We start from the raw sequence: 23,779 nt of genomic DNA, 5'->3' as shown, positions 1-23,779 counted from the left end.
AGGGCAAAACATGACTGTAACAAGTGAACTAGTTTGACCTGGATGTCCAGAGCTTAAAGTACCATAAACATTGGGGCTTCTTGGAACAGAGGTTAGAGAGAAGGCAGTAGGGTTTGGGGAGAAATGTGACATTGTTCACATTTAAAGGTGAACCTAATTTTCACTTCCTAAAACAATGTGAAAAAGGAAAACACAACCATCCTTCAAAATTCGCACTTCTCTAAATCTTTCAATGCAGTGGCGTAGCTTGGGGGTGCAGGGGGGGCCGGCCGCACCAGGCGCAACATCTGGGGGTTAGGGTTAGGGGGCACAAATCCACGGGTTAGGGGGCGCAAATCCATGGGTTAGGGGGTGCAAATTACTTGCCTTGCCCCGGGTGCTGACAACCCACGCTACGCCACTGTTTCAATGCAGTTCTCAAGCCAGTTAAAGTATACAAAAATGCATATGGTATGCATAAAAATCCATGTGTTACAAAAAATGTATCATGAGAAATTGCTTACATAACCATTGGTATTAGGCAAAATTGTATAAAAAACTGAGCATATTAGAAATTTGTAGTAAAGGGTTGATTCAGTTTCATGCATTTTTTTTTTAAATGTAGACTGATATCAAAATGTGGAGAACTGAAAAAATGAGAAACTGATAAACTGAAATGGGCAGGCCACATTTGTGTTAGATTCAAGGAACGTGCTGCATTCACCAAAGCTGCTGATTGAAACCCAAGCTGTTAGGTTCTTGCTTGACATCTGGGTGGTGGATGAGTTACCTACAGCTCATTTTGTGAAGCTGCTACAACTAGTGTGGTCAGCCTAAAAGAAAAAGAAAAAGCATCAAAACTGATCTAGGGTGTTGGAACACTTTCCTTGAAAGGAAAGTTGAAAACTTTTGGACCTTTTTAGATTAATAATAATAATAATAATAATAATAATAATAATAATAATAATAATTTTTTAAAAAATATTTATACCCCGCACTCCCCAGCCAAGACCAGGCTCAGGGCGGCTAACAACCAATAATAAAAACAAGTTGATTAAAATACAATTTAAAAGATTAAGATACAGCATTAAAACATTAGGGTGCAATCTCTTCATAGGAGGAGAAATGAAAAAGAAAGAGGGGGAGGGAATCAAACTGATTCCAAGCCAAAGGCCAGGTGGAACAACAGATGAGAGATATGCAGTAGACATTTATAAAATGATGCATGTTTTGAAGCAAGTAGGAAGTCACCTCTCTTCCCAGTACTACATCTTGTTCCTTCTCTGCAGAACTCATAACTGTTATGAAATTCGCTAACAGAAGATAGAGAGAAGGCCTTTCAGTGGCTATTAGTTATGAAAACTAAAAGAAGTGTCCAGGTTCAGAGGCAGTATATCTCTGAATAGCAGATTCTGGCCTTCACACTGTACTTACATGCTTTCTGGAATCACCTGAGTGGCCACTGTTTGAGACCGGATCAAATTAGATTTATCGGGGTTATTTTTGTATCACTCCCTTCTCCTGTAAAACAAGGCTGGAGCAGTACAAAAGGCAGCCTGTAGCCATACTAACGTAAGAAGAGCCCTGGGGCAGGATCAGTCCAAAGACCCATCTCTCAGCCAGCATTCTGATCTCACAGTGGCCAACCAGATGCAAATAGCACAGAGGATCCAAGCGCGGCAGCGCTCTGCTCATGTGTGATCCCAACAGTGGAGCAGCTGGGAGTCAGCTGGAACAGATCTCCTAGCTGCTTAGAACAGCAAGCAAAGCTGATGTGGTGGCTTTCATAGGGGTCGCTGACACAATGGCCTATTTGACTTCACAGTGTCTTATCTGTCGCTTATAGCTTGTCTCTCTGCAATTCCTTCCTTTGTCCAGAATTGAGTTATGGCACACCAAGCTGAATCCCAGCTTGATATCTTTCATAAACCATTGTTGACTCAAGCCCTGATACTGTTTGGGCAAGGAATTCACAGCTGTAAGGCAACTCTAAGGAAGCTTCTTTTCCAGAGTGCCATTCCTTTCATCTCAGGCCTCTTGAGACACCAAAGCTGTAAGTGGTTTGAGGGAGGCAAGACAGGACTATGCATCTGTCTGTTGAGGGTATCTTTACTGACTCTGCTCTCTCTAGTTGTCACCAGCTTTTATAGAAAGCCAGTGTAAATTCTAGCATTGAAATTTAATTATATATATACAGTCACCAAAAATTAGTATGTACTGGCCAGCAGTCTCAAGAACTTCCAAAACATTCAGATAAGCAAACATTTAGATAAGCAGTCATGATATTTACATAGGATTACATGGCTATTATTAGTCATTTATGAAGCACTTCCTTGGCATGCCAAATAATTTACAGCCCTTATCTGCTCCTTCCTCAGAGCAGCCTGATGAAAAAGAACATTATTATTTCTGTTTTTATGGATGGGGAGCTGAGTTTGCGAGGTAGTGACTTGCTCAATGTTTCCCGGGGAGCCCATTCAATTGCCAAGCTAGGAACTGAAATTGAGTTTCCCAGGTTGATTTTCAAAACTCAGTCCTCTGGATTGTGCTAGCAGGCCCAGGGGCACAAAATGAACTCAGATCATTAGTTTTGAAAACTTGAGGTTTGTGTTTAAGTAAGCTGCAGCATGTTGGTACACACACATATGCAATTGTCCCACACCTATTTCTGTTTTTAGTTTCCTAAATTGATCAGGAAACACAGTAATATTTATTACTTTCTAAAGCTTTTCTCCTGACTACTTTCTGGAGAACTAATGGCATTGAAGAAGTTGAAATGCCAAAACAGTATTTCGTATGAGTAGACCACCCATGAAAGCTCTTCATTGTATGAGATACAGCTGATTGTGTTATGAATCCTTATGTATAAAATAGGCCAGACTCTGTCTATGAACAGTTTAAATCCAGGTCACACTGCATTGTCCTTCATCAGAGAGTTTGCTTGCCTCAAACTGAGAGCAATTGTTTGTTCTGTAGAAGCAGCTGAAGACAAATGTTTGTTTTGTAGAAGCAGTTTGCCTCAAGTCACAAATGATGGTGTACTTTGCAGTAGTAATGTAGTAATGTGCCAGCCTAGCACTTCTGTCTAGTCATAGATGCTAGGAACATGCTCTTCCTGCCCCCAAAGCTAAGCCCCCAACTTACATATATAGGCCTAGCCCAAAGAGGAGTCTTGTGCCTGTCTAATTTAGATAGTAGAGCATTGAACTTTCCCAGCTTCTCTTGTAAGAGTGTTGCAGTAATATGGGAAGCAAGTCACCATTGAACAGATAGGAGTGTCCTTCAAGCACAGAGGATGGCAAACTCATTTGCTGGTTCATTATTTCTTCAACTACTCTCCATCTTGCCATCGACCCCCCTCTATGGGTTACCTCTTTGGCCCTTTTATCGGCTCATGTGGGACCAACATGGATAGCTGGCCCTGATGAATGCTTGAGGTTCCTGACCCCTATGGTTGTAATTTGTGGGCAGTCATTTAATTTTATCTTGATTCTAATTTTTAAGCTGTATTTTAATCAGTTGTTTGATTGTGTTTTAATGTATTTGATATTTGGTGTTAGCCTCCCTGAGCCTGGTCTTGGCCGGGGAGGGTGGGGTATAAATAAAAAAAATTCTTACTTACATACTGTCACGGCCACCCAGGACGGGTCCCAGCTCACAAGAGACCTCACTCCGTTGCAGTTTATTTACAGGAAAAGTTTATTGAAGATTTCTGCTTCTCGTACAGTTCAGCATCGTGGCCGTACGTCTGTCACGTTAGACCGCTGAAGTCCCCTCTGACTCCTCTCCTCTTCCACACCAACTTAATAGCCTGGCTCTAGACCACCTCTTCCTCTCCTTTCTTTTCCGCAGGGTCTTCCTGCCCCCCTGGGTTCCCTCTCTCCGTGACTCGCCTGAGGCTGAATCCTCTGCCGCCTCTTCCCCCCTCCTTCTGGCTTTAGGGCCAGGCTCCTCCCCTGAGCTCTCTCCACTTCCGCGCGCCTCTACGTTTGAACTTGGCGCGCGTACGTTGCTGCTGACCTTTCTTTCGACCGCTACACCACCCCTTGTTCTGCTCTCCACCCTTTCCGGCTGAACACCTTGCTCCAACCCCCTTTCTCTGTTCTCTCCTAATCCTGCTCCCTCCGAGAGGCTGACGACTCCACCCCCTTTACTCCGTTCCGGCTGAGACGCCTCTTGCTGCGTCTGTCTTCCACTGGGCTCCTCTCCGCTTCTCCCTTCTCCTCCCTTTTGCTTGATTAAGGTAACCCCCTTTTGAGAATCCTCTGACTCGCTGCTCAGACTCGTGGATTCCCTCAGAATTCCGTCATCTTCTTCCTCATCCTTCTGCCCCTCCTCCCACTCGCTCTCCGTCTCCTCTGTCATCTCCTCCTCTCTCCCAGAAACCCTGACATCCATCCCCCCCTCGAAGCCCCCCCTTCCCCCCTCCCGCTCGCCGGGTGCAGGTTGAGGAAAACGTGGTTCTTCCGGGGTCGGTTCAGGATACAAGTTGTCCACTTCAACGTTCTCCTCTGTCATCTCCGTATATGTGTGTTCGAACTCGGGTTCCCCACCCACAGACCTCACAGTCTCTTCCTCCATCACTGCTTCTCCTGGCGCTGCCTGCCAAGGACCTACCATCCATCTCTGACTCCATGCCTCCCTTGGCTGATCCACCCACCAACAAGGGCCTGTCTCCTCCCCCCCCAGTCTCGGATCCCTGGTCGGGCTTGTTTCGGGCGTATGGCCCTCGGGTGAGGAGAAACCCTCGAACGTGCTGTCTGACAAAGTGGGCGTGAAAAGCCAATCATCAAAATACTCCTCGGGCATGGGCTTGTGCGGAAAAAGTGCATGGAACTCCTCCTTCAACAGGGGTTCGTCCAACGCGTAACCCGGCACCCAGCTATTGGCAGAGGCCGGAGTGCCTTCCCTGGCTAGAAAATATTCAACTCCCTCCTCCCCCCATCTCGAGTCCAGTATCTCTGTGACCTCGTTAAGAGGTTCTGGTCTTGGCGATTCCCCCCCCTCAGGCGCCCTCCTACGTGGCTCTGGGAGTGCTCCTGACTCTTGAAACCTGTGTGGGGTTTTGTAGGGAGTGAGCACCGACCTATGAAAGACCGGGTGCACCCTGGAACCCTCCGGAAGGGCTAGACGGAAAGCCACCGGATTGATCTTAGCCTCAACTTGATATGGCCCTAGCTGCCTGTGTCCTAACTTCTTCTTGGCCAATGACCTGGCCGGCATCGCGTGGGCTGCTAACCACACCCAGTCCCCAATCTGGATGTCCTCTCCCGCCCTCCTGTGCTTATCGGCCTGCACCTTATACGCCTGTTTTGCCAGCTCCAAATGTCTCCGCAGCTCCTCGTGCACCTCTTGCAACTCCGCTGCAAAGTGGTCGGCATCTTGAGGCCCCCCCCCTCCTGGTGCCTCAAATCTCGGGAAGGTTCTGGGATGACGGCCATTGTTCGCGAAGAAAGGCGTCACCCCGGTGGATGCGTGTTTCGTGTTGTTGTAGGCGAATTCGGCCATCGGCAGATAGTCCACCCACGCCGCAGGTCGCTGGTTGGCGTAGCACCGCAGGTACTGCTGCATGATCGCGTTGACCCTCTCCGCTTGACCGTTGGTTTGTGGATGTCTCGCCGATGTCAGGTTGATTTTGACGTGCAAGATGCCCAGAAGCTTTCGCCAGAAAGTGGAAACAAACTGGCGCCCCCTGTCGGACAAGACGGACTGCGGAAGTCCATGCACTCTGAAGACGTGATCGATGAAGAGCTTTGCGGTCTGTTCTGCCGTCGCCACCTTGGCACAAGGGATGAAATGCGCCATCTTGGTGAACAAGTCCACCACCACTAACACCGCCGTCTTACCTCTGGAGCTGGGCAGGTCCGTAACAAAGTCCAACGCTACCCTCTCCCACGGTTGCTGCGGTGTCTCCAGCGGTTCTAGCAATCCCGCCTGCTTCTGGTGCACTGGTTTGGACCTCTGGCAGATATCACACCTGGCGACGTAGTCCGCCACCTCTCCTCTCATCTGGGGCCACCAAAAGTCTCTAGCCACCAACTCCATCGTCTTCTCTTTGCCGAAATGGCCTGCACTAGGGGCGTCATGCAATTGTTGCAGAACCTTGGCTCGAAGATCGTCGGTGGGCACGTAAAGGGCACCCTTACGAGTCAAAAGTCCATCTTGCAATTGGAACTCATCGTTGTCTCGCGACCCTCCGCGTAGCTCCTCCATCTTGGACTGTGCAAACCGATCCCTTTGCAACGCGCGTCGCACCGCGTCCAGGTCGACTGCGATGGTAGCGCACGTCCACGCCTGCGGTGCGAAAATGTGCTTTGCTGCGATTGGAGCTGCTTCCTCCAAGTATTGCGGCTTTCGGGACAGCGCGTCTGCAATAACATTGGAGTCTCCTGGGATGTATTCTATTTTGAAGTCGAAATCCGCAAAGAACTCCGCCCAGCGCATGTGTCGCTGGGTCTGTAACTTAGCCGTCCGCCAATACTCTAAGTTCTTGTGATCCGTGCGGACTTGCACCGTGTGCTTGGCTCCTATTAAGAAGTGTCGCCACGCTTTGAAAGCTGCATGAATGGCCAACAACTCCCTGTCCCATATGGTATAATTGCGCTCCGTCTTGCTGAGCTTCCGGGAGTAGAACGCACCCGGTCTCCAGTTGCCTTGTGAATCCTCTTGCAAAAGAACGGCCCCAACCGCTCTGTCTGACGCATCGGTCTCTACCCGCATGGGTCTGCCGGGATTCACGTGGAGCAGCTGCTCTTCGGAGGCGAAAAGACCTTTAAGCGTCCGGAAGGACCGCTCCGCTTGTTCGGTCCAGACGAACTTCTTCTTCTTGGAACTGAGGGTGTCAGTGATAGCCGCCGTCGCGTTCGCAAAACCTTTAATAAACTTGCGGTAAAAATTGGCAAAGCCGATGAACCTCTGGACCTCTTTCCGATTTCGAGGGCTTTTCCAGTCCAACAGCGCTTGAACCTTAGCCCTGTCCATGGCCAGTCCCTCGTCGGACAACTTGTAGCCAAGGAAATCAACCTCTCTGACATCAAACTGGCATTTTTCCAACTTGGCGTACAGCCTGTGGTCCTTCAGCCTCTGCAGGACCTCCCTCACGTCCTTATCGTGATCCTCCGGCGATTCCGAGAAAATCAGGATATCGTCGAGAAAGCAGACACACTTCTTGTAGAGGAGACCTGCTAGCACGTGGTGCATAAATGCTTGAAAAACGTGGCTGCCATTTTGGAGACCGAAAGGCATGACTCTGTATTCGTATGTGCCCAGAGGGGTGAACATGGCGGTCTTCCACTCATCTCCTTTCCGGATGCGGATGAGATTGTAAGCTCCACGTAGGTCCAGCTTGGTGAAAATCTTGCCCCTCCTGACGGTCGCTAAAAGGTCGTCAATCTTGGGCATGGGGAAAGCTTTGGGCTTAGTCAAGCTGTTTATGAACCTGTAATCCACTATAAGCCTTTTTTGGGGCGTGTTTTTCTTCTTCACAAAGAACACAGGGCTGCCACCCGCTGCTTTAGATTCCTGGATGAAACCTCGCTTGAGGTTATGGTCTATGAACTCCCGAAGCTCTTGCATCTTGTCTTCCGACATAGAGTACAGCTTGGCAGCAGGCAGTTGCGCCCCTGGCACTAAATCAATCGCGCAGTCGTAAGGTCTGTGAGGCGGCAACTTGTCAGCTTCCTTCTCACAGAAAACCTCCAAGAAGTCCTGGTACTTGTGAGGCACTGTTTGCACCATACCCAGATGCAACTGCTGCTCGGCTTCTCCTCCCTGATCGATCTGAAAGCAATGCTGAGCACAATACGATGAACAAAAGGTGATCTGCCGCTGGTACCACGCAACCGCGGGACTGTGCCTCTCCAGCCAACTCATGCCTAACACGATGGGTGTGTCCGATAAGTGGGTGACATTGAAACTAATAAGTTCTCGATGGTTGCCAATCTGCATCATCATGGGAGGGGTTTGCTGCACCACTTGCCCCCCCAGCAACTTCCTGCCGTCTACCGTGACCACGTTTAGAGGCGTCGTTGCAGGCAGGAGCGCCATGTTGTGCTGCTTAACGAACTGCAGTCCCACGAAGTCGGCGTTGCTTCCCGAATCGATCGTTATTGGAACCTCGAGGAGTCTCCCATCAGGCAACTGGAGTGTTGCTGTGAGCAGAACTGCCGGTCTGGGAGGCAAAGGGTCCACGCTCTGCAGTGATGCTGGGGGCTTGTCTACAGATCCGCCTGGCTGAGCCCCAGTAGCTCTGCTTCCAGCCAGGCACTGTCGTTTCCCTGAAGCTGCTCCCCTGGTTGCACCTCTGCTGTTACAGTTGCCAGTGCTGCAGTGTGCTTCTGGAGCCTCTGGGGGCACTCTTTCGCCATATGGTGCGCACTGTCACAGATGTAACACTTCCTGGTTCCTCTAGGAGGCTTCGCTTTGGCTGCACCAGGGATAGGGCTCTGGGATGGCTTCTGAGCCCTAGCACCACCAATCTCCATTGGCTCCTCGCTGTCCTTCCCCATTGGCGAGGGGTGCGCACGGCTGAAATCCCTGTGCACAAAAGGGAGAGTCCTCGCTTGCGCACGCGCTTGGGGCCCGTCCTCCTCGTGCCACGGACGTCCCTCATGTCGAATTCCAATAGCTAAAGCCCGTTGCACCACGTCTTCTAGGGTCTGGGGTCTGTCCCCCCTAGCGATCTCATCCTTGATGGGGGGGCTCAATCCCTCCCAAAAAAGATCCCTGACCGGCTTACTGTCCTTTGGCCAATCTAAGGCGGTGAGCAATGCAAAAAATTTAGAGTGGTATTGGCGCACAGTCGCTTTCCCCTGCCTCAGCCCGTGCATTTGACGGCGCGCAATGTCCACATCCACAGAGGATTGAAAACAAGAATCCATCGCTTTGATGAACGCAGTTGAATTGCGACGGGCCGGTCCATCTTCGCGCCACAGATTGCGTAGCCAAGCCCTGGCCTCCCCATGCAGGTGCGAAACAATGAACCCCACTTTCTCCTCCTCATCTTTAAAATCGTGACGGAGTAAATGCAGTGCATATACGACGTCCGCTCTGAAATTGGGATAGTCTTGCAAGTTGCCATTAAAATGCGGAACCAGGGCACCCCCCCTCCGTCCAAGCGCAATGCCCTCCGCTCTGGAACCTGGGGCCCCCGCCCTGTCCGCGTGTTCCCACCTTGCCTGCAAATCCTGGCACGTCTTCTCCAAGTCGTCAGTCTTCTTCTGCGAAGCAATGACTGCCGATGTGAGAGCGGTAACCTGATCCCGCAGTGCAACCAGCTGCTCCTCAGCGCTCATGGCTGCTCCCGTTCGTGAGCTTCGCAAAAAAAAAATTTTTTGCTTTCTGAGAGGGGACTTACTGTCACGGCCACCCAGGACGGGTCCCAGCTCACAAGAGACCTCACTCCGTTGCAGTTTATTTACAGGAAAAGTTTATTGAAGATTTCTGCTTCTCGTACAGTTCAGCATCGTGGCCGTACGTCTGTCACGTTAGACCGCTGAAGTCCCCTCTGACTCCTCTCCTCTTCCACACCAACTTAATAGCCTGGCTCTAGACCACCTCTTCCTCTCCTTTCTTTTCCGCAGGGTCTTCCTGCCCCCCTGGGTTCCCTCTCTCCGTGACTCGCCTGAGGCTGAATCCTCTGCCGCCTCTTCCCCCCTCCTTCTGGCTTTAGGGCCGGGCTCCTCCCCTGAGCTCTCTCCACTTCCGCGCGCCTCTACGTTTGAACTTGGCGCACGTACGTTGCTGCTGACCTTTCTTTCGACCGCTACACCACCCCTTGTTCTGCTCTCCACCCTTTCCGGCTGAACACCTTGCTCCAACCCCCTTTCTCTGTTCTCTCCTAATCCTGCTCCCTCCGAGAGGCTGACGACTCCACCCCCTTTACTCCGTTCCGGCTGAGACGCCTCTTGCTGCGTCTGTCTTCCACTGGGCTCCTCTCCGCTTCTCCCTTCTCCTCCCTTTTGCTTGATTAAGGTAACCCCCTTTTGAGAATCCTCTGACTCGCTGCTCAGACTCGTGGATTCCCTCAGAATTCCGTCATCTTCTTCCTCATCCTTCTGCCCCTCCTCCCACTCGCTCTCCGTCTCCTCTGTCATCTCCTCCTCTCTCCCAGAAACCCTGACACATACTTACTTACTTACATTGACTACCTGAATTCAGAATTTTGCATTTCAATCAACATTGAACTGGACAAGCATATTGGCAACTAGTCCTTAATTCCAGTGGGTCTACTCAAAGAAGAACATAGTTGAAGACCACCCATGGGCTTGTATGGAAACCATAGTGTGGTGTTGTTTTCACTAAACAGAACATTAACTAATAAAATCTGAGCATACAAGGGAAGGAGGAGGGAGAAAGCCAAAGCCAGGTTTCACTCATGAAACAAGGTCATTTGTACTGGGCTTCTCAAGCCATATCACAATTGTGTCTAAAAGGCTGAGGTTTTGAAGCTTTCCTGCTATCTGTGCTAGCTTTATTCGAATTAATTTTATTCTTTTTCTTAAGCTCAATATGGGGAGCAAGCCAATAAATATGCATATATTATTTTTCTCTAGTTCAGTTCCCCCACCCACCCATTCCCAGTTTAAATGCTGAATTTAGGAACTGAATAATCAATTGTTTGACTGAAGAAAGTAGTGCCCATTCTTTCACAATATGATTATTTCCTTTTGTTATTTTTGACAAATTCATGCAAGTTCATATGTAATACAAGAGAAGGATTTTTTATTATTATTAAAAATGTAGAAGTCCAAAGGCTTCTTCAGGTTAAGTCTTCAAGGTTTTCTAAAGCATTCTTACAGCATGTTACTAATTAAGATAGGGTTTTCATTTTAAGTTATACCAAGAATACATTAGAGTTTCCCCCACCCACAAGAACTATTGCAATTCACTTGATACAGATTTCAAGGATCTGCTCAGAAAATACTGTGTGGTTTTACTGAGTGTAATGTAGATCCAAATAACACAATCAGAACCTATTGTGCAGCCAGAGCCCACCTGAAAATTAATTCAGATTATATGGAGCAGAAGGGCCCAGGTTCCATCTCTGATATTTCCAGGTAGGGATGGGAAGGACACCCATCTTAAACCCTGAAGAGCCACTGCTAACCTAGACCATGTTGTACCTTCTAGTTATTGAACTCCTGTCTCCCATTTGCCCTAGATAGTTGTCAGAGATTATGGAGTTGGATAATGGTAATGAGTGGCATTACGTTGACATACTGGGGTTTTCCATTAAAGTGTAATATCAGAGCTTCCTTTTGGTGCCCATGAGGGATCTCTTTATCTACCCCTATATTTACCTGGCCCTTTATCTGAATCCAATTCCTTCCTCTCCAAGCCCAGAGGGAAGAACCTGCCAACTAAAGTGAAGCCCAAAACCAAGTAATGTCAAGGGGCTGTCAGGAATGCTGGGTCCTCCACAGGTCGGGAAATGACTCGAGATGTGAAGTGCAGTAAGCTTTTATTCAAAAAGTAAAAACACAACAGAGTTCATCTAGGCTAGTCTCTCTTAGTTGAAGTTGTTGCTGGATCTGGCATCTCACTCCTTCTTCCCTCTCTAGCCCCCTCACTCTGAACTCCTCCAAGCAGCTGTAAACTGTGGTGAGGAAGGACTCCTCCTCTGGGCCTGTCTGGCCTGTTGCAGACTGGTCTTCTGTGTCTCACCACCACTGTCCTGGGTCTAAGTCTCTTTCCTCTGTGTCATCCCATGGCAGTTCTTAGGTAGGTGGTGCCCACCACTCTTCCTCATCCAGCCAGTCCTTGACAGGTAATTGCTAAGGTGCTGTTACAGTCTTCTCCTTTTATATATGCACCATTCAGGAACCTGATTTATATAGACCAGATAACATGCAGGCCTTGCCCTAATGAGTGAAAATGTTGTCCCGAGTTCACTGGAGTTTATATGCATATCCACCATTTGGACTTCAAGTGTAATCCCTTTGACCTTGCTCTCCAGGCTGTGTTTTACTTTTGCCCACTTTTGTACATGTGTGAATAGGCCCTCACACCACTTGTCTGCTAGAAATAAATTACAATCCAGTTATTATAGCAGACATCTGTGTGGTCCAGCGTGTGCAGTATTTTCAGTAATTATTTTTGCAGTCTTGGCCAACTGTCATGAAAAGGATCAGATGTGGAATTAAACAGAAGTTTTATACTTCAAAACTGCCACAGTTATACATTCATTAAAAGGAAGCCTATTTGCAGGCATACAAAGAGCCATTGTTATGCAGGCAGAAATCATATACAACTGTGGAAGAGTTTCATCTCTTTTATACAGTTGTTGTGTTCTTATTTTCTTTGTCTTGCAAGTAGAAACTGCTTGCCTTTTGTTGAACTCCCCTGACTACAATTGCATTTTTTGTTAAGAATTGGATGATTATTGGCAGATGTGTCATTTAATTTGTGTTCATGCATCCTATTGGGATTTTAAAGCCTTCCTCAACTGTTCATTGTCAGGGTGTATATTTTTTTTAAAAATACAAAGCTATGATAAATTCTGACCAACTTATTTATGAGATTTGTTCTATTAAGATGCCTCTGTGTTAATACTGAACTGATTAAACATTTGGATGGTTGTAGGATGCCAGAATTATTGCCACGTCAGAGTATTTTACCAACAGCTCCTGCTATTTCACTTTTATTATATGCCAACAGGGAAAAAGTCTGTTGAGCTGTTGGCAGAAGGAATGAAATAATACAATTATACCAAGACTTATTCACTCCAAATTCAAACTAGCATGAATCCTGGGAGTTGTAATTGGTGATGAATCTTAGAATTCTCTGTCTCACATCCCTAGTCTCGCTCATTGGGCTAGGTTTTCTTCACTGTACTCAGGCAGCTTTGAACGCAGTTTGTTCTTATAGTTCAAGGTGGTCCTGCAGGTGTTGTTGGACTCCAGCTCACATCAGGCACAACCAACATGGTCAATGGTCAGGGATGATGGGAATTGTAATCCAACTACACGTAAAGGGCCACAGGTCCTTTACCCTGCCTTTGTGTGAGAGGGCCTCATTCTGTTCTCGCACTGGCTCCCTCTGGTACATCAGTCCCAATTCTCTTCTGACTAGTTATAAGCTTTTGCTTTTGCTATGAGCAATCCTCTGGGCAATCCCAAATTTATAATGAACATTGTACGCTGCCTTTTGAGTCCCCTTCCCAAACTGATGGGATAGTTATATGAATCTTGTGTGGCCAGTCTCTGCTAATGAGCGTGCAGTGGTGTCATTGTAAACGTCATATAAAATATAGATATAGATATGAAGATATGAAGTAGGGTTCAATGTGCAGCAGTATACAGAGGTGTCTTCATGGAACTGGTAAAAATTCCAACATACATAGTAAGGCAAAGGCATATGAAGAGCATCTGTGAACCTCCCCTGTTTATATATTCCCTACATCCAGAATTAAGCTCTGTGTCATTGTTGTCTTGAGTCCTTGGCCCAACCATGGTAAATGCCTTCCACATCTCTTCTTCTACCCAGAGATAGCTGACTGTTTGCCTGGGTGTGTATTTGTGGCATGTAACTCTCCAACAGTTTGACTTGACCCTTGAAGGCGCACTCTTTCATTGTCTCCTGAGACAGATGGATGACAACCATTTTACCCTGGCTTGATAAGATGGACACTTGGCCAATTAGCAGGATGGACCCACCCATCCCTAAGCTTTGCCTGTTTAAATTGCAGGTGGGAATGTGTTTGAATTGAGGAACATTCAGCCAGGTGAGCTTTCACCAGCTGCTTGAAGTGTTACAGCTGAAAACAGAGTTTTATTACTCCATCTGCTATTTTAAGACCACTGGGCCTAAGACTCACGAAGTAGCAGTAAAAATTGTAGGGACAGGCATCTTACAACATCTTAGCCATGGTTGCAGAATTAAAAGGAAGGCCCACACTCGTAACTGCTGCTTCCATTTCAGTTCTTTTTCAGAGTTCGGTTACCCAGAAATAATGTATTGATCAGTTCAATAGGATCCATGGATCCTGCCCCAAAGTTATTGTTGTTTCATTTTTAAAAAATCCTACACTTATATGGGGTTTCCAGTGATTTCGTATCCATGGCCAAGTTCATACTTGCTTAGCTTCAATAATGCTACAGCCATGGGGTGTTCCTAAACCAACTATTGCGTCCTTTCTGAAACGTTTTTAATTTTCACATCTTTAACTCACAAAAATAAGTGGCTTTTGCTGCAAATAAATTGATTTTTATTTTTTATTTTTGGCTTATGGTCATCTGAATGTTTCGCCTTTATTTTATTTCTGGATTCAGCTCTTGTTTATTACTGCTCAGTCCATTCCCACTTGTAACACTTGGATGCCTGCCAAGTACTCTTTGTTTACAGTAACAAGGGTGGAAAAGCTGACTTCCTGACCGTACTCCCAAAGTCTAAGGTGAAGCGTCTGGCAGGTGTGAAAAAACATTGCTCTTGCATTTGAACCTGTGCAGTGTATTCCATATAAGGACCCAGTCCTAAACTAACAAAGGAAAATTGGACTGTTGCCCAAGATGAAATATTAACACTTCATTAGGCTATGACCTGGTTCAGCTGCAAAGTCGGTGCATCTAACATCAAGCCGTTTGGCTATATAATTCTTGTTTGTACATTTTTCTACAGGAGAAGTCAGCACTCGGCAAGCAGCTAGAGACGGCGCATCACACAGTGAAGCTCAGACCTGTCTCCTATGAGGCCTCTTCACCACAACTTTCAGGTTTGTACTATACAACCTGTATATACCTTTGTTTCAGGATATGGCTGGTAACTCTTGATTGTTTGGGGAGCCTTTGAGCTTACGTTGAGAAATACGTCTAAGGTGGAGTGGGGAACCCTTTTCAGTTAGCTATGCAAGTGAGTGGGTCCTGATCAGCTGATCAATACTGACAGCGAACCCTTTTGAAGTTGCCTATTTACAGGTGCAGTTTGGATTAAAGCCACACCAGCAAATGGGCAGTTTTTCTCCGCCAATGGGCAAAGCTGCAAGGCCAACCTGCAGAGGAAGCTTGTCACTTTGCAGGCATGGTTTGAACACAAACTGCACTTGCAAGGGTTTCCTGTCAGCTGAGCAGTGCTGTCAGTGAGGAACAACCAGCAGTGCACTTTAATCTGCCAGTGGCTGCTTTACAGTCACATCTTCACCTGCCCCTCACCTGCCATCGCATATTATGTCAGGTGTGGGACAACTGGTCGTGGTTTGGGGGGAAATGGTCTCAAAAGCCAAATTAGGGAACTTACTGGACCTAATCTGGCCTGTGGGTCAGTGGTTCCCCATGCCTGACCGATGTTGTTCTGTCCCGTTATGCCTGTCGTGTTTAAACTTGCCTCCCTGGCATGACAAACACGGAGAATATTCACTTCCAGAGCCCATATTTTGAAAAGCTTGCAGTACATAGCTTAGCTTGCTTTCTTGTCCAAAGATAGTTCTCCATTGTTATCTTGATATCAGCTCTTCCTCTTATGACACAGGTAAGCTTATTGCACCCAAGGTTGCATACTTTGTAATACTGCAAGTTACCAAATGGAGAGTATTGTAGTTTTATGTTGTGAACAGCGCTAAGATCTACAGGTACAGAGTGGTATACAAATTAAAAAACCAAAAAAATTTGACCTTTTATGAAGGGACTGTTTACTGATCATAGATAATACTTTTGCTGTTCTCGTTATGTACAATTCATCTCTCTCTCTCTCTCTCTCTCTCTCTCACATACACACACACACACACACACACACACTCTGACACACACACACACACACACACACACACACACACACACACACAAACGTTGCATGATTGTGTCAACTCTCTTTTATGATTCTTACTGTAGCTATACATTATACACAGAGCATGTCAGTTTAAAAAGCAAGTAGGTGACATAAGAGCAGGTTTTCATTCAAAATTCATATGAACAGCACCAAATAGCCCACCCTGAATCTTAAATATGTTCTGAAAATTCTCAGTTAAGCCCTGTTGTCATGAAGACGGGTGATGAGCCTATTTGGACTATACCAGTTCAGATTGCAGGGGGGTCACATGGTTGAGAGTTCCACCATACCCAAAATATAGCAATAGATAGAGCTTCCCCCAGCTGGTACCAGAACTCAGTTCTAGCACCTCTCAGGTGGGTGCTATTGCCATTATAAGAGAACAAGGGAGACATTCATGGTGAGTTCCAGCACCTCTTTTTTCTAGAAAAATGGCACCGGCAATAGATTCTCACTTTAACGAAACGAGCAAACAGGGGGAAAGGTTTGCTTCCAATAGCTGTGGTTCATAGCTGTGGTGCATAAGAGCACTGTGAAGCGCTAGCACTAAGAGAAGGATAGGAAATGGCTTGGCCCAGGCGCCATCACAGAGACAAGTTTAGTGTCAGTACTTTGATCTGTGTACCATATTTTGTAATCCATTGCAGAGGCTCATGAGAACTGTTGTTCCTTTGACCTTGGAATTGTGATGGTGTGCATATTTCTGGAATCCAACCCTGAGCAAACTTGTGTTGAGAGGCCTTTGCTGATGCAAGTGTATTGATAAAGAAGCAGGGAGAATAAAATATGCAATCAAAGAGATGTGCAACCAAAGGGATGGCATTCAGATGAGCCTGAAGCCACTAAATAGCCCTTGGCAAGTCACACCAAAGTTAGGGATGTTTGTTTTGCTTTATTGGCCAACATCCAACTTGGGGTCATTGCTGGAGCTATGTGCAACTCTTGGGTTTCTATTTATGTAAGAGTTGACAAATGTTTGTTTTGGTTTCAATCCACAGGCTTCGCACCCCTAGGTTTCACTTTGAGGTTTCATGTTGAGTGAAAAATAAAGAGTTCTGTCTGGTTTGGGGTTAAAACCTCAAGTAACCACAGACTTCTCTCTAGAGTCTACAGGGAAAGGAGACGGTTCACTGGAAAGGGCTAGATGTGCTGAGCTTCATGAACTTTTCAAGGGAGCGTGAGCTGAATAGTGACTCTACTCTTTCCCATCAGGACAGGCTTAGTGACATGCTTCAGATTTATTTTTTTTCTGAAGTCAATATATCAAAGTTCACAGCCTGTTCAAAAATATTATTTCCCTCACAGTTCCTGTAAGTTTATTGAGAGAGATGTTTTTTCTCGTAAAGTCATAACAGTTGACCAATACTTTAATAGTGCCGCCTAAACCCTTCTCTGCTTGTACCAATTCTCACCATTGGCACCCAGTCCTATCTCTCCTTAGGCCTTGTATGCTGAGATGTCTTTTAAAAACTTCCGAGCATTTGGAGTGTTCATAAGCATTCCATCACATCTTTTTTTTTTAATAGAGCCATTGGCTTAGCCATCAAGGACTCATTTCAGTCAACTAGCCCAAGGCTACTGATGTTTTAAAATAGCAGTCTGTGTTTTACCTCCTTGTCCCTTTGTTTCGTTTATTTGATTTGGGAAATAATTGGGAATAGCCATTGCTTCTCTGAATTTCTACTTTGCTGTGTGCTGGAATTTGTTACCTTACTCATGCAAAAATTGATGACACAAGAGAGTCTCCAAAGCTGCCTCTGATTTCACATATAGAGACAGCGATTATATAGTTTACAGGTGTTGATTTAACAGGCATTTAAAAATTGGAATGTTAAGAGTGTTGGGATGTACACTGACACTTATTTGATACTCTGTGAAAGTTGATCACCTTTCAACTGGTTGATCAATTACATTTAAATGCATTTATAGATTACTGAAACTCAGTATGGGTGCATTTATTTTTAAAAAATAGAGCAAGACAACTTGCAACTTAATAAATAAAACAACACTGATTTCTTAAGACAGACTGAGCTGATGTATCAAAATTGCCAAAGCCATGATTCCCAGTGCCACTTCAAACCATAAAAAGCACCAGTATTAGACAAGCCAGTGATCTTTAGGCCTCTTTGCGTATTATAGCATATATTTTTCCTGAGCCTAGGTGTGCAGTTTATATTCAACAGTATGCAGTGTGTGGGATCTCCATAGCAAATCACCTTTGGGGACTCTTTTCTTCTTTTCCCTGTGTCCAAGGCTATAGCCTGTGGTATGCAAACTGGTTTTGCATTTGGATCATGCTTGTATCTGCGGAGTGGTCCTTTGGGCCCCCCAGGACTGGCCCAGTGAGCATCCTCTTTCACCTGAGAACCAATGAAAAGAAGCATCTGCTGTTTGGGGCCGATTTCCTCCCCACCCCATTTTCCACCTGCTTTTTACCACAGTAGTTTTTTCTCTGTGCTCTGCTCACCTCTTTTCCTTATCCCAAGTGACATGTACATGTATGTTGCTAATATGTCGATCTACGTTTGAGTGGCATCATACGAATGCCAGAACTTGTACCAGACTACTATTGTACAATGCAGCCACCCACATTGGGAAGCCATTGTCTCGTCCAAACACAGCTTCCAGTTAGATTCCAGGGAAATATAGAAGTAGCAGTGCGAGGACATTGCCACAGATAAGCAAACAAGGGGAATGGAAGACATGTCGCCTCCTATTCTGTCATTTTGCACCAATATTGGAGCAACAGAAGCCTCAGAATTGTTAACGGTTTGTCTGATGATAGTTGTGCCTGCAGGTCTCCCCACCCCTTTTTGGCCAGCTGACTATTCCCTCATTACCAGACTTCTGCAGGCAAGAGGGAACACAGAGGGGGACCATTAACCTATTGGAGACTTGAGAGCAAGCCATAGAGAGAATTCTCAGGGGTTTAACTGGCCGTTTAAGGAACGTACAGTGTTTATTAACTGCATTAATTAAGGAAATACAGTGACATGCCATGCGTGCAGGAACAAAACTGTAAGGGTGATTTTCTTCCTGTTTTGCCTTCAAAATTATATTTATAGCTAACACACACACACACACACAAATATGCACACTTTGTTGTTCTTTCCCTCTCAACCGTGTGTGCTCACATATTTCTGCACACGCGCGCGCGCGCACACACACACACACACACACTGTATAACATCAGCAAACATATTTGCTGTTTGGCAGTCACATGTGAGCAAAACCTACTTTATGCACAATTAAGCAGAAGCATCTTGGCCCAGATTGTTTGTGTCTCTGGTAAACCCAGCACTTGGGGGAAATGATTAACGCTCCTTCTCTTTCCCTGACTGCAGCAGGACACGCTTTACCTGCATAATGAATCCGGCATGTGATGGTAACAGGGGAAAGGGAACATCCTAGGTGAACATATTATTTGCCAGAAATAAATTATTCAGGATGCAGTTTCAAATAGAGATTGCAGGGAGAGATAAAGCCATTGGGGATCTCTCCCCCTCCCCCCGCCAGTCCAGGCTACAGAGACATGGAGCATGCTTTTCAGGAATTCACTTAAGTGGAATCAGCTTGGAATAACGCAGCCAAGAAGTAATATTGCTGCCATCCAGCTAGTGTCTGTGGAACAGCATCCTCAGCGTCTCTTCACAGTAGCATGCACGCACATAGGCGCAGACACGATGCTGTGTGCAGAAGCGTATGTACACAGATTGTATTTTCCGAAAGGAAACTGCACCGCATCTACCTGAGAGCAGCGTTTGTTGGCTCAAGACGATTATTTGCCGGTGTTGCTCTTGTTTCCCTGAACTAGTTGGCCACATCAGCATCCGTCTGCCAGCGCATCATGTGTCTCCTCACGCAATGCTCGGCTTCTTGCAGTTTGGGGAAAGAGAGCTCTCGTGACTCTGCACTCCTGGGCAGTAATATTCGGCAGCGCAGATATCCAAATCCAAAACGGCAGAAATAAAGTTGTGTGTTATTTTAGTGGCTTGGTTTTTTTTTTTTAAACGATGATTTTAACTCTCTCCATTTTGGGGCTGGGTGGGATTGCGTTGCGGGGGGGGGGGAACTCCTGCTCTTTACTTCCTGCAGGATTCGAGCCGTGCTGTTTGGAAGGAGCGATTTCGTCTTCTCTCAGAGCGATGACGCTGTACCACTTTCGGCATATCCTGCTCCCCCCATTTACCTGGGTGGCTGCTATTGCTGCTGTCGCTGCGGCTGCTGCTGTTGGGCTTGCTCCTGCCTGTCTGCCTTCCTGCGTTTCAACCTGGCTTGCACTACGGGAGAATCTCTCGTCGGCACATTCTCGGCAAGATGCGAGGAAAATCTGGGCAGTGCATTCTGTTCCTGCTGGAAGAGAAGAAATGTGCGATTCTGGGTTTTTATTCCCCCCCCCCAACCCCACCCTAAAGGGTGAAAAATGTGAGTCAAAGAGATACGATGCCAGGTAATCCGGTGTTTACAGCAAGGGCATCGGCAGCGATCCTGTACGTATGGCAAGGGCATCAAGAAGAAGAATCCCAGGCACTGCTGTTCGAAGGGATTATTATGGGGAAAGCCATGGCGATGCCGTGCTTCACCTCAGAGGAGCTGTGCTGGAGATGGATAAATAAAGTATCTGATACGTGAGCCTGTCAGAGCATAGCCATGGGAGGAAAAGAATGGAAGGGAGCAAGCCAGCAAATGAAAAGGAGGAAGAGGAGACGGCATGCCGTTTGATCGTGTCTGCTCATTTCTGCAATGATGATGAGGATGGCATAATTTACAGAACCCATATCTGGATAGAGGGACTCTAAATTGTAGTCTGAACACTCCCTAATGCGGTTACGGAGGAAACAAAAGGTGTAGGTGGCTGAAAAGACATGAGCACCTTGTGGGGGAAAGGAGAAGTGTGCCGTGTATGTTGTATGTGTGTCTGTGTTTGTACATATGTGCATTGAGGGAAAGGCAGCTTTCTGACTTGAGGAAGCATAGGAAGCCTTTCAGGCTGCTGGGTCAGGCTTGGTTATGGTGCATATTTTCAACTACCTCCTTTCTACGTGTTCTTTTCGGCAATAAGCAGTCAGCTTGTTTGAAAAAGACACATTTGGAGGCGAGATTCTGGAAATTCTCTCTCTCTCTCTCTCTCTCTCTCTCTCTCTCTCTCTCTCTCTCTCTCCCCTTTAACACCTTGAAGTCTTGAATCTTCTATATGTTACAGGGAAGAACAGTGGGATTTTTTGTTTGCTTCATCTTTACAATCTTTATAAACACAGCTGTACTCAGTCTAGTGAAAAAAATTCTATACTGTAAATAGACGTGTGGTCAGTCTAATCAAAATAAATTATCCCAGATGACTTTGGAAGCCCAGCTGGCAACTCCTCATTTTCAGATGGCTCAATGTGCAGCCGAAATGAAAATCGGCAACGTATTTACATTTTTAATGCATTTCAAAGTCAGCCTGTAATTTAAAAAAAACAAAACAAAGCTGGGGAGGGGGACTCTGGAGTCCCACTGAAAAAGCACAGTGCTCAATTTTTGGCAAAGATTTGCTCTGAAATGCTCACTGGCAAGTCCTATTTCTTGTTTTGCTGGGGTGGGGGGCAGTGAAGTAAGAACAGTGTTGTTGATGTTTTTAAGAACAGCTGAACTTGCTATAATATACTTAATACAGTAACTGCTTCTGAATAATAACTAAAAGTGGTCATATCTGTGTAATGGGCCAAATGAAGTGAAAGGAAACAAATGTTGCAGACAGATAGGAGAAGCTTGGCGGACTCTTCATCAGCTGCCTACTTTGTGTATGTGTGGGTGTTTAAATCCAGAGACCATAATTTTTCTTCATGTGTATCCAAAGGAGTTTTTCAGTAGTCGTTCTCTAAGGCTCCTTTCTATACCTTGCAGGATTTTTTTTGCTGATGAGTGTACTGTTTGCTCAGTAATATCTTAGCCAGCTGTTGGAGAAATGTAGTTTTCTGCTTGTTTTAAAGGGGGAAAATCTGGCTTAGGAAAATACCTTTTGCTCTGCAGGGGAACTCTTCCTCTTCCTCAGATATTGTGGTTCCAGCTCAGACATTTTAAACGGAGAGAGATGGGGGTGGAAAGCGGAAGAGAGGGAGGGAGGGAGGGACTTGTGTAAATCGTACAAAGCTGCATAGACCAGCAAAATGTCAGCAGCTTGTAATTAGCAGTTCATGGTTACGTCAGCGACCATATCTTTCCAAGAATAACTGTGATGCATGCCACAAAGTGAGGAAGATAGTCACAACCTAGTTATCAGCCCTGGTTCAAACAAGGGCAGATGGATTAATGAATGTGCTGTATTCATAAATCAAATATGGATGGGATCACATGTTGTGGGTCTTGCTGAGTTCTGCATAGTTGAGGGCTCAGTTGTCAAGTTTTCTGCAGAAGCAGGCTGTGGGGAGAGATTTGCAGAGTATAGAGTGCGAACCTTTTAAATAACACACTGGTTGCCCGTAACAAATGCCTTTGCTTTTTATGCAGGCTTCATCTAACACACGCAGCTGGCTGACATGATTGCACCACGGTTGCCAAAAAGGAGAAAACAACAAATGCAGATGTGTGATGCTTTCACTGAAAGGCTATGGCAAAGAAAGCGCACCGTTACTGTAGATTTGAGTTTTGCTGGGCTTTTCAAATATGCTTCACAAGTAATGTGAGATGGCTTTTAATCAGCCTTTTCTATTTCAAAGGGTGTGTTTTCTTTCAAATGTGTCAAATTTGGTTCAGCATTTTTTAAATCCAAAGCAGATCCTGGGGGCGGGGGGGTTGGAGAGCTTCTTCGGGAACATTTCGGGAGCTGAGCCTGACTGCTTTGGGTATGCATTTGCAGTCCTGCCGCATGCAAGCAGTGAGGGGGGCATGGGAGGTGCCTCGTCCGTGATTGGCTTTTTGCAGATGCCTTTTACGCAGCACTTTCCTGGCTTTTATCTGCAAGCCTTTGCAACGTGCGGCTTGTGTTTCTCCCCTCCTGTTCTGCGCTGCCCAAATTGCTCGGAGCCTCTTCTGGTTTCCCAGATTCCCTGCAGAAGTCAGCCTCAGTTCAGCTTTTGTTTATTTAGCTCGCCTTAATAATATGCCCAAAATAGACTGCATTGTGCAAACATGTTATATTTTGGGCTGGGAAAAAATGCGCATTTTGTTCGGAGGGCAGGGCTGTGTGTTAACATGAAGCCAATAGCTCTTTTGTTGCTGCATGTAGTGCCGTTTAAACGTCCTTTAATTACTTGGAAGTTTACTAAAGCCGTCATTCTCCCAGCCCCGCATTTTGGATTTGGGCAACGTGTATACCATGCCTGGACACAGAATAGTGCTGTTCTGTGCACCAAACAGGCTGGAAGGATTTCATTTGGCTTGCGTGTGTGTAAGTTCAAACAGCTGGTCATTAATGCAGGACCCATCTCCAGAGTGAAAACGTTAGCGGACGTGAATGGCTGCCTGATTAATGCTGCCCTTCAAAGGCTCCTCCACCCAGCAGCCATGCTTGCAGCAGAATAATGCAGCCTGATTTGATTGCGCTCTAACAGCGTAGTATGTCATTGTGTCGCCCAGCAATTGAGGTTATTATGGGGCAGGGCTGACAGACGGGACAGTGGGGTTACTAGACCGTGGCATTTTTAGAAATACAGGCCTGACCTACTTAGAGTTATTCTTGCTGGCTGGCTGGCAGCTGCATGGTGCATGGAGCGTCCTGATAGGCTGAGGCTGTTGCTAGGGGGAATTAGCATGAATTTTTCCACATGCAGCCTCTGATTGAATGATAAAAGCTGACTGGAATTAAAGAGATTCAGCTCAGCATTATGTAGATTTATCTCCCTTATTTCTCCTTCTGGAAGCAGAGAAAAGGAACAAAATACTGTGTATTCTTTGACCCATTTTCCTATCCAAGGGGAGGCAGATCTTGTACTGTTTTAATTCTTGAAATTATGTTATGGGGGAAAGAGCCATTTGACATCACAGAATGTTTCGTATGGGCTGACTGCTTTCTCGTCTGATTTACAAAGCGCTTTTCTGAAGCAAGCTTTTTCACCCCTTC

General features: G+C 46.2%; 1 protein-coding gene across 9 annotated transcripts in view; it reads left to right on the top strand.

The window, feature by feature from the left end:
• Positions 1–23,779, top strand: part of LOC309374409 (uncharacterized protein) — a 343,318-nt gene that overhangs the window by 211,470 nt on the left and 108,069 nt on the right. For all 9 annotated transcript variants that reach the window (XR_014170561.1, XR_014170562.1, XR_014170563.1 and 6 more), the window contains one exon: positions 14,596–14,693. Coding sequence is in view for 2 of the 9 variants with exons in the window: in XM_081919290.1 (XP_081775416.1) it covers positions 14,596–14,623 (28 nt within the window). In the remaining 7 variants the exon portion in view is untranslated. The remainder of the gene's footprint in view (positions 1–14,595; positions 14,694–23,779) is intronic.

The sequence above is a fragment of the Podarcis melisellensis genome, assembly GCF_964234715.1.
Source record: "Podarcis melisellensis genome assembly, chromosome: 7".
Classification (NCBI taxonomy): Eukaryota; Metazoa; Chordata; class Lepidosauria; order Squamata; family Lacertidae; genus Podarcis; species Podarcis melisellensis.
This window is presented reverse-complemented; position numbering and strand designations above follow the sequence as displayed.